Source organism: Marmota marmota, unplaced genomic scaffold (assembly GCF_001458135.2).
Source record: "Marmota marmota marmota unplaced genomic scaffold, marMar, whole genome shotgun sequence".
NCBI lineage: Eukaryota > Metazoa > Chordata > Mammalia > Rodentia > Sciuridae > Marmota > Marmota marmota.
In genome coordinates, this window is record NW_025999853.1 from 14,299,337 (window position 1) to 14,311,420 (window position 12,084).

A 12,084-nucleotide genomic window follows, 5' to 3' on the forward strand; every position below is an offset into this window, starting at 1 on the left:
CTTTAGCTTACAAAAAAAGGTCAAACTTTTTAAAAAGTGCTTTAATTCCCCTGACGTTTATAGCAATATAAAATGGTAAATATCAAATGGATTTTTTTTTTCAAATAAACTAGCAAAAGAGATTCTTACAGATATCCTAATTACGGAATATCTGACATGGGGAAGAATGGCAAACCCTTATTTAAAGAAAACACAGATTCAAGCTAAAATTGATTCTAACCTGAATAGATCATCACTTGTAGGAAATTTGTACCGTCCCCTATATCTATTGTCTTACTGATTGAAGGATCAATCTTGAGCTGCTTTCCAATGAAATTTCGGCAGGTAATCTTTAAGAAGAAGGGAAAAAAATATGAATTAATCAAGTACTCATATTTAAAAATGTGGCTTAGTTGAAATGTTTATCTCATTTTTCACTTGTCAAAATAAAGAGACACAAAACAATGCTACAAAGAAAAGTTGATAGAATAGCATTCATTCATGAGAACTTCGGGGAGGAATGTGGCTGCATAATTTTTTCATATTTCTTTTGTACAGCACAGCTGGAAGCAGAATATTAGGCAAATTATGTGGAGCAATTAGAGTATGATTTTATGATATTTTATAAATTTACTAGTCTAAATATATCTCCTATTATGTAAGTTGAAATATATTTAAAATATCAGCTGCTATTCCAATAGCAGATTTTTCTAGTCTACTCATAATTAATGCAATTTTAACTTTCCAGATGAAAATTAACTTCCTCTGTATTGTTATTATTATTTTTTTTAGTTGTAGATGGACACATACCTTTATTTTATTTATTTATTTTATCTGGTGCTGAGGATTGAATCCGTGCCTCACACATGCTAAGCAAGTGCTCTACCACTGAGCCACAACCCTAGCCCCTCCTTCGTATTATTTTGACAATTTATTTTCTGACAGATATTTGAGTTCTCAAATTAAAAAAAAAAATCTGCAACATGTAATTTTTAGACAGAATGGAATTCTTTTAATGAATCTTGAATTTATTCTTCTATTTTTTCACTCCCATCCTGTCAGCTAACCTATCACTCAAAATACATCCCTCTTTGAACCCCAGTCTAATGTCCCTTGTGTGTATTTCCATAATGAGATGCAAACATTCCAGTAAGTGCAAATGACTTCCCACAGTCTAATAAGGACATGCTGGACCTGGTTCTCCCCACCTTTCCACCTTCATTAAACAGATCTTTATTGAACACTTATTATGTGCCAAACACTGTTCCAAGCTAAAGGGATCAGATAGAAAGAAACAAAATGAACAAAAATTCCTAGTCTTAAGAAACTTATTCTGGTGGGAGAAGAGAGGAAACAAACAAGAGAGTGAAACACATTATATAGCATTTTAAAGAGTTATAACTGCTATTGAGAGAAATGAAGAAAAACAGCATATAATTTTCAATAGAGGGGTAAGAAAAGGCCTCAAAAGAGAAGGGAACATTCAGCAAAGACTGGAAAACAGTGAGGGGGGAATCAACATGGAAATCTGGAGAGGGGCATTTCAAAGGGGTGAGAGCAAATGCAAAGACCCTGAGGCAGGCATGTCTTTAAGAGCAGTGCAGGGAAGTGATAGGAAATGAGTTACTACAAATCACAGAGGGAGAAATTATGTAAGACAGTTATATTAAGGCCATGGTAAAGATTTTCACTTACTCTGAGTCAGATAGTAAGCCGCCATAGAAGAGCAAGACAAAGTGTGACCTGCCTGACTTGGGTTTTTAAAAGGTTATTCTGTCTGCTGCATTCCTAGAGGTAGTGGTATAGGTAATGAGAAAGTCACTGCATTAACCCAAGCAAATATAACAATAAGCTGGGCATGAAGGCACATGCCTGTAATCCCAGTGGTTCTGAAGGCTTGAGGCAGGAGGATAGCAAGTTCAAAGCCAGTCTCAGCAATTTAGTGAGGCCCTAAGCAACCTATGAAGCCCTGTCTCAAAAACAAAAAGGGCTGAGGATGTGGCTCAGTTGTAAGCGCCCCTTGGTTTAATTCCATACATATGATAATAATTAGATCAGAGGAATAGTAGTAGAGATAGCAAATAGTCCTATTCTGACTGTATTTTGAGGGCAGAAGGTTTGAAAACCAATTTGCGGTGGGATGTGAAAGCAAGAGAGAAGTCAGGGAGTCTCCAAGGCATCTCACTGAGCATCTAGGATGGGCTATCACCAACTGGGGAGACTTGGCAGAACAGGTTTGTTTGAGATGTGCTAAATTTAAGAAGTGTATTAAACATCTAAGAGATGCTATTGATACTCAGGTAGTGTGATGGGTTGGGCGGGGGTACTTTTTTTACCATATTTTTTATTGGTGCATTATAGTTTTACATAATGGTGGGATTTGTTGTTACATATTCTTGCATGCATGCACTATAACAATATAATATGGCCAATATCACCCCCTGGCATTTCCCCTTTCCCTCCCTTCCTGCCTCCCTCTGGTTCCTTTCCTCTATTCTACTGATCTCCCTGATTTCATGAGACCCCTCCACACATACACTCACTTTTCCTTTTTCTTCTTTAGCTTCCACATATAAGAGAAAACATGACTGCTGACCTTCTACGTTTGGCTTATTTCACTTAACATAATGTTCTCAAGTTCTATCCATTTTCCTGAAAATGCCATAATCTGACAGTTTTTTTGTGAATCAAATAGTTAGAGCTAAACTATGAGAGGAAAGTAAGGGAGGCATCCTTTTTGTAACATATCTGCACCTCATCCCAGTTCTTTAATCAAATACCTAGGTGCTCTGTAAAGGGATTTGGCAGATTCTAAAATCCCTCATTAACTGGCTTTACATTAGGGAGATTATCCTTGGTGGGCCTGGCTTAATCCAATCAGCCCTTGACAAGCCAGCCATTACAAGGACTCCAAATAACAAACATGAATGGGGCCTATAGCTGTTCTCCCCTCACAGACTGTCTGTGAATAACAGCATCTGTCCATGCCTCCTGTTCATGCTCCTGATGGCCTGCTCTATGGATTTTGGACCTGCTTAGCCAATCCCTACAATCATATAAGCCAATCCCATATAATAAATCCAGAGAGACATATACTAGTTCTGATTTACTAGTTCTGCTTCTGTGGTTGAAACTTTTTGATAAAGGCACTTAATACATATCATTATAAATTCAGAAGAAAGGTCTGGAGTTGCAATGTAATTTCAATAGTTATCATCATAAAAATGTACTTAAAGCCACAGGTGGAACTAACTTCCTGAGAGAGAGTGTGTGGATAGAGAAGACAAGAGGTCAGAGAACAGAGTCTTGGGCACATTACATTAAGACATAGAGAAGAAGAGGAAGCAGTAACAAAGCAGACCTACAAGGGGCAACCCTTCTTTTGGCCCTGTCTATTATCTGCTCCATCCCAGCTAGCAAGTCTCCTTCCGTCCCATCTCAGGGCCTTGTTCTTCCCTGGGGCTGCAAGGATCCTTCTCTAGATCTTTGCATGGCTGGCTCCTTCCCATTAAATGTCACCATGTGGAAGGCATCTTATTGATCACCCTTGCTTCAGTTTCCACCCCTAACCCCAGCCAATCTCTATCCCATTGACCTATGTTATTTTCTTCAGAGAACTTAGAATGATCATAGATCTGCTTAGCTGCCTGCATGTTATTATCGGGCCCCATCCCTACCCCTCGGAGATTAAACTCCATGAAGCAGGAACTCAGACTGTATTCTCCCCCCATAGAATATGCAAAAGGCAAGGCTCCCACTGGGCCAGAAGGAAACTGTGAGGAGCAGAAAATGGAGTCCTTGCTGGGGGAAGGCCACAGCCCAAGCCCACAGACAGCTGTGGACATGGAGGACAAGGTTCCAGTCCCACATATACCATGGACTCTGAGCAGGACACACACTGTACACCTGTATGCACTGGTTCTGATTAGGTAGTCAATACCTATTTGTTAAATTTAGTTAAACAATCAACTTATCTCTTTCCTCCATCTGATTCCAACTGTACCATGATTTCCACTGGCCTTGGGTATTTTTTGCATTTACTCATTCCTCCATTAAAAAAATACATATATACTAAAAATTACGTTTTATGATTATATTGGTTTAAGTAGAAAAATACTAACAGTAGATAATTAAAACATTTTCTTTGACCTTAGTGTTACTTTTTTCTTATTTTTAAAGAAATCAAAAAAAGAATTTTTAGTAGGCCCCTAAAAATATCTTGGGCTCTAGACACTGTCCCATTGTGCCTAACAAATAGGTCAGCCCTGACCGGAATATAAGCTTCTCATGAACAAGAACTTAATTTCTGTTTACCTGGAAAATACTGATACCTGGCAGATTTTCAATAACATTTGTTGATTTGAATAATAAATGCCTAAGTGAAAATAAAATTTATCTGATTCCTAAATCTATCTTTTATGTAAGTACTAATTTTAAAAATCACAACTGTAGGAATAATAGGGCAGAACTTACCTTCTCTCCATACTCGGCCTCATACCTTGCACAAGCTTGCTGGGTAATATCTGGGCCCTTGAACTTCTGTATTCTCAGAAGCAATTGGCGCTGTGCATATACCAGAAGTGGTGTCACCTGCTCTGTGTACCTCTCACTAGACAGAAGTAAAGAATACATTAAAAAGCAAACGTTAGTTAAAAAGACTTTTACTCTAATGCACTGTTTTTTTTTTTTATTGCCCATATAGTAGTCGTACGTACTGTGAAATTATGTTGAATTGAATGGCAAGTGATACTAGTGTTTCCCATTTTTCCACTTGATATAAAACTTCCAGGGATTTTAATACAAAGTCATGGATCCATTTCAAATCAACCACATTTACATCATCCAAAGGATGCTCAAAAGAAAGGCTAGAACCACCATTATCATGTTTAATATTCCCATAACAGCTTGGAACAATGAACTCTCCTTTGTCTTCAATGAACTGCAAGTAGAAAATCATAATAATAATAAAGAAAAAATAAAAAGGGCTAAGGATGTAGCTCAGTGATTGAATACTCCCAAGTTTCAATCCCCACTAACAGGAAAAAAAATAATAAACTGCAAGTAACATATTGGAAAAAAAATGTGTCATTTCATATTTTACTACATTTTTCTGAGAAATGAAATTGATAATATAACATGAAAAAGAACTGAATAGAAAATTTTAAATGTTTCTTTTATGCAAATAAAAGCTTGATAATTTGAATTGGTAGTAATGTCCAATATGCTGTAATATGAAAAATGTGCTATATTTGTGTTGTTCAATATAGTTCCAATATAGCCACTAGACCCGTGTCTACTGAACTACTGAAATATGATTTTTTTGTTTTACTTGATTTTAAATATTTCCAACTTAAATTTAAATAGTATCGCTAATGTTTCCTATGTTAGACAACATAGTTTGAGGTCTGTACTTCTTCGTATACAGTCAGCATCCACTTAAGTAAGGATATTAAACCAATAGGGTAAAGCTTCAGGAAAATTAAGTTTTAATAATAAATAATAAGGTAATAATGAACAATAAAGTTTTGTGCATTAACTTGCAAAATGTTATATATAATTCTTTGATGTAAAGGTCAAACCTATAAAAAAGTAAATCTTCTAGAAGGCACTCTTTTTGTCTGAAATAAGGTGTTACTATTTTAACTACAATATTATGTTCATTTCCCATGAGTCCCTGATGTATTTGTGCATTTCTCTGAAAACTCTTTAGGCAAAGAAAGCAAAGCTTCTTAAATCAGGTTAAGAGCCAGGAAATAACTCCAAATGGTTGAATAAATTAAGTCCAAGTATTCCTATCCCAGTGACACCGTTAAGAGGAACCCAGGCACAGGAGAGGAAAAGTAGCAAAAAAACAATAATAGTAAAACTCTTATACAAGTTTCATTAGATGTATTCTTAGATATCTGAAATTTTGGATGATATTATAAATGGCATTATTTTAAAAATTTTATTTTCAAATTGTTTTCTGCTAGTATACAGAAGTACATTTATTTTTGTATATTGAACTTATATCCTACTATGTTATTTATTAGTTCTAATAGTTACTTTGTAGAGTCCTGGGAAGTTAGAGTTCTCTATGTTAAAAAAATACATATCATATACACAAATAAAGTATTTTTATTTATTTATTTCTGATCTATGTTTCTTTTGTTTATTTAGTTTGTCTTATTGCACTGGCCAGGATCTCTAACATGATGTTTGATAAAAGTGAAATAAGCAGACATCCTTGCTCTGTTCAAAATCTTAGGGAGAAACGTGGAATATCTCACTATTAACCATGATGTTATCTGTAGATACTCTTTATCAGGTGGCAAAAGATATTTTCTATTCCTAGTTTTCTGAGAATTTTTTAAATTTTTTTTATTAATGCATACTGAGCTTTCTAAATGCTTTGACTGTATTTATTTCAATAGTCATATTATTTTTTCCTTTATCTTGCTAAAATATGGTAAATTACTTTGATTTATTTTTAAATATTAACTTTACATTTCCAGAATACACCCTACTTTATCATCATTTGCATATTTTGATATTTATATATATTATATCATTATTTGCATACTTCATATATTATGGGGAATGGTCTGCTAACATTTAATTAAGGAGTTTTTGCCTGTTCATGAGGAATATTAATTCATATTTTTCTTGTTGATGTATCTGTCAAGGTTAAGCTGGCTTTATATTGAATAAAATCTGGTGTAAGATTTATTTTTTCTTCCATGTATTTTGGTTGAAATTTCTCCAGGAAAATATCCTGAGTCTGGAGTTTTCCTTATGTGAAGGTTTCTGATTTTGAATTTAATTTCTTGTTAATATATTTAGGTAGTTCATATTTTTTATTTCTTCTTGTGCAAGATTTGTTAAGTTGTGCTCTCCAATAAATGTGTCCATTTCATCTAACTTGTCAACTTCATTAGTAAAAATTAATCTAATATTCCTTTTTATTTTAATATCCATAGTGTCTATCATTATATTCCTCTTTTATTACTGATAGCAATAATTTATGCTTTCTCATTTTTGTTCTTGGGAGTATTCCACCTTTAATAATCTTTTCAAATGATTTATTTTGACCTTATTAATTATCTCCAAGTTTCTTTTTGTTTTGCTTTATATCTAATTGCTTTCTGTTCTTATCATTTTCTTCATTTCTTCTTATGTCCTTTCTTCTTTTTACTTACTTGGGAGTTAATTTGCTTTTCTTTTTCTGGCTCCTATAAATGGGCACTTAGATAGCTGGGGTTATTGCTTCGTTATTTCTATAAAGCTATAAAGGCACTGCCTTATTTGAATCCCACAAACTTTGATATACTATCATCAGTTTAAAATATTTTCTAATTTCCCTTGGTTTGTTTCCCCCTTTGGGTTATTTAGAAGTGCAGTATTTAATTTCCTAATATTTGGAGATTTTTCTTCCTATATGTGTGGCAATCTACTTATAATTTAATTCTGTGGTGGTCAACAAAGATTTCGGTCTTTTAGCTTTTATTAGGACTTATTATTTTGGGCTCTGCATAATGATCCAATTTGATGAATACACAAAGACACTGAGCTATTTCCATTCTATATGGATATATTGCACTTCAATTATGACCTTATCCAGAATCAGTGTCATAAGACTGCCTTCTGTTCAACCACAAGTCTCAGGGTCACTTGCTCTTCTAACTCAGCTATAAAATCAGGTGTTCATTACACCTTCAGGGTGGAAAACTCACTAAACAACTCATAGAACTCACTTGAAGCACTACACTATGATTACAGCTTTATTATAAAGCATACAACTCAGGAACAGTGACATGAGAAGATATACAGGACGAGATCTGGGAGGGTCTGAGATGCAGAGCTTCCAAGCACTCTCACCACAGAATCAGGCCATGCTATCTTGCTGACGCATCAATGTGTTCAACTACCAGGAAGCTCTTCAAGCTCTGGGTGTCCAGAATGTATTTTCAATTTCTATTATTAGAAGAATTTCCAGAGAGCAGAACATATAGGTTTTTGGAGAATACTGTGCAACTCTTCATGTAAATGTATATTTTGTCTGACTGAGGAACATTACTCTTACTTAGCCCTGTAAAACAAAACCTGTCGATAAAATTCAAACAAAGGTAAGGGCTGTGGAATTAACAACCAAGTTGTTATAACTGAACCGGCTTCACGTGAACTGGTTGCATCTTTTTTATCTGATTCTGTTAAAAGAATAGACATTGTATCTGACAGGAAAATGTCTCCCGTACCTAGTATTGTAAATTAAAAGGCATGGAAATCCACCCTTCTAAGGAATATCAACTGGGCATTCTAAATGGGAACAAGTAAAACTTCCCAAGTCTACACAGTGGACAGCAGGATCTGGTTTGGACAAACTCTCTGGTGTATACTATGTGGACTAGGGCTTATGGCAAAAGCCTATGATCACTTCCCAGCCACAACTGCTGGGACTTTTCACCACAGAATTTGCTTTCAAGGAGCAGTTACTACCTTGCTGTCTCTTGAAACCTGAAACACCCATGACGTCTTTTATGATGTCAAAAATAACACTCAAATTTGGACAGCAGTGCCCCAAAGAGCTCCATAATAAGACAGAAATACCTGGAAAAGGCAGGAGGAGACACTCATAAACAGGGAGCTTCTTTTCCCTTAGGACTAACCCTGGAACTGGGTTAGCAATGATTGGATTCTATCTTCACTTGAACAGTGCCCTACAAATGGCTCTTGACTGACCAACAAAGAGCTGCTTGGTGTGTAGATGGTAGTTTTAAGGTGAACAGACAATATCCATTGGGAAGGATGTCCCTCTAATGCTCAGTAGGCAGACCTGCATGTTGAACACCTGAATAGTGGTAAATTCCCCTGAGTGTGAGTTCTCACTGACTCATAGGCAGTGACCAAATGAGTTTGCTTTTTCCTATATTCTCAGACCTATTTTAAGAAAAACAACAAAAATTAGGATTTCTGATAGGCTGTGAAAATATTTCACACCAAAGAAAATGTAAAACCAAGACAAATTCAAAATTGGAGGTACTCCAACAAAACTAGGCATCACAATATATCTAGCCTTTACCATAGCAATCTGAGATTATTACCAAATCAAGATTAAAATTGCCAAGTCTTTTTTTTAAAAAAGAGAGAGGGGGGGAGAGAGAGAGAGAATTTTTTTTAATATTTATTTTTTAGGTTTTTTTCTTTTTCTTTTTTTATTTTTTTTTTAATTTTTATTGTTGGTTGTTCAATACATTACATAGTTCTTGATATGCCATATTTCACACTTTGATTCAAGTGGGTTATGAACTCCCATTTTTACCCCGTATACAGATTTCAGAATCACATCAGTTACACATCCATTGATTTACATATTGCCATACTAGTGTCTGTTGTATTCTGCTGCCTTTCCTATTTTAGGTTTTTTTTCAGTGGACACAACATCTTTGTTTGTATGTAGTGCTGAGGATCGAACCCGGGCCGCACACATGCCAGGTGAGTGTGCTACCACTTGAGCCACATCCCCAACCCCTAAAATTGCCAAGTCTTACCTTTGAATTTCCTGGTATTAAGACCAATTTTAGATTATTTTTTTGAAATGTTAAAGAAAATCTATAAAATTATTTCAGCAAATAGAATTTTATTCGGTGCATACATATTTATGATGGGCATGTTTAAAATCCTTGCTTTTAGCTTTTTTGAAATATGTAGTATTTGAGTGTTGCCTATAGTCACCTTTCTATGCAATACAAGTATTATTGCACAGATATTATTTCTCCTAACTTTTAGTACCCCATTGACCTTATCTGCTTCTTTTCCCTCCTTTCCCAAGCTGGGGAAACCATCATTCTACACTCAACTTCTATGAGATCAACTTTCTAGATTCCACATGTGAGTGAGAATGTATGGCTTCTGATCTTCTGTGCCTAGATTATTTCACTTAACATAATGTGCTTCATTCAGTTCTATCAATGTTGTCACAAATGACTGAAATTTCATCTTTTTATGGCTGAATCCATTGTATATATATACCACATTTCCTTTCTCCATTTATCAGCTGGTGAACACCTAGGTTTTTTCCATTTCTTGGCTATTATAAATAGTGCTACAATATTGAAAATACTTCCAACCTAAAAATGCTGAACAAATTCATCCAAAGTTTCAAGTCCATATCAGTAGATATTTTCTCAAAAGTAATGTATTGTGCTATATTCTCTAATATCATATGGTCAACCCTATTATCTTAATGCTCTTCATTGGCAAGAGAAATTAAAGAAGCTGGGATCAAGTTCAATGTGTTGCTATTTACTTTGAATTCTAAGTTGTGCTTGCATCCTAAAAATTAAAATGAGCTGCAGTATGAATGAGAATATAAATTATGTTGATGTTACCATATACTAAAAATAAAATACTAAAAATGAGAGAATGAAGAGACTTTGCTAGTTGAAAATATAAGTTGGTTGCAATGATGCATGCTTATAATTCTAGTTACACAGAAGGTTGAGGGAAAAGCATCCTAAGTTCAGGGCCAGCCTGAGTAACATAAGGAAACCCTGTTTCAAAATAAAGTAAAAAGGGATGGGGATGTCATTCAGTAATAGAGTGCTTGCCTATTGTGTGGGAGGCCCTGGGTTTGAGCCCTGGTATTGAAAAAAAAGAAAAAAAAAATGAAAAGAAAAACGGGGAAAAATAGAGATCAGTAATGGTATATTTTAACCTTTTGTTAAAACTCCAATTGTAATTAACTTTTGAATAGTGCTACAATAAACATGGGAGTGCAGATGTCTCTTTGATACACTGATTTTATTTCCTTTGGATATATATATAGTAGTGAAATTGCTGGATCACATGGTGATTACATGGTGGTTAATTCTTGAGGTACCTCCAAACTTTTTATATACTATTGAGTTGTTTGAGTTTCATATAATTCTTATCAGACACACAGTTTGCAAATATTTTCTCCCACTTCATAGGTTCTTTTAACTCTGCTTTTTATTTCCTTTGCTGTGCGAAGCTTTTTGGTTTGATAGAATCCCATTTCTCTATTTTTGTTTTTGTTTCTTATACTTTTAAGGGGTCTTATAAAAAATATGCTTGCCTATTCCAGTGTCACCTTTTCCCTACATTTTATTCTACATTTTCACATTTGCTGTTTTCATAGTTTATCTTTTTCCATACTTTTATTTTCAATCTGTTTCTTACTATTCAGAGTACTTCACCTATAGACAAGAACATATTTCTTTCTTTTTTATCTTGTCAGATAATCTCTGCCTTTTAATTGGGGTGTTTAGCCACTTTGTATTTAATATAGTTATTGATAGTATTGAATTAGTTTTAATATTTGCTATTTGTTTTCCATTTGTTGCATGTGTTTTTGATTTCTTGGCTCCTTCTTTCCTTCTTTCTTTCTTTTTAATATTTATTTCTTTTAGTTGTACATAATGCCTTTATTTTTATTTATTTATTTTTATGTGGTACTGAGAATCGAACCCAGGGCCTCCCACGTGCTAGGCAAGCACTCTATTGCTGAGCCACAACCCCAGCCCTCCTTCTTTCTTTTAAGTTCATTAACTATTACTTAGTCTTGCCTTTTACTTTATGGACTTTTTACCTATATCTCTTCTGGGTAGTTACTCTGAAGATCATTGCATGTATCCTTAACTGATCACATTTTGCTTAATATCATACCACTTTATATGAAGTATGCAAAATTTAAATATTAATTTTATTTACCCTCTCTGTCTTTTATGCTATTGTTGTTATATATTTTGCTCCAGAAACATCATAAACCTCACAGCTCAATGTGTTTATATACTTACTAATTCTCAATACATTTTGGTTATCTTTTATATTTGCATTGTTTCTATTTTATTTCTGTAATTTAAAACACAGTGTGCTAGACTCTTTAAAACTGCAAATTCTAGTGGACCTGGAAAAACAAAATAGGAACAGGTAAAGCAGTGGAAAAGGTCAACTAATGACCAATGTTATCTCTCATGGAATCCATTTCCTTTCTATCTGTCAAAAGATTTATATATTGATTAAATACATTAAGATTAGTTTATGTAGGAGCTAGAGCTCAGTTAATGTTACTTTCCCTTCCCTCCAAACAAACAGAATTTTTAAGCT

The 12,084-nt window shown here is 34.5% G+C and overlaps 1 protein-coding gene across 3 annotated transcripts in view; it reads right to left on the bottom strand.

The window, feature by feature from the left end:
* The window catches only part of Cfap54 (cilia and flagella associated protein 54), a 293,504-nt gene that overhangs the window by 167,897 nt on the left and 113,523 nt on the right, over window positions 1-12,084 (bottom strand). For all 3 annotated transcript variants that reach the window (XR_007347741.1, XM_048803590.1, XM_048803601.1), the window contains 3 exons: window positions 4,695-4,918; window positions 4,453-4,588; window positions 221-329 (listed from right to left, as the gene is read on the bottom strand). Coding sequence is in view for 2 of the 3 variants with exons in the window: in XM_048803590.1 (XP_048659547.1) it covers window positions 221-329; window positions 4,453-4,588; window positions 4,695-4,918 (469 nt within the window). In the remaining variant the exon portion in view is untranslated. The remainder of the gene's footprint in view (window positions 1-220; window positions 330-4,452; window positions 4,589-4,694; window positions 4,919-12,084) is intronic.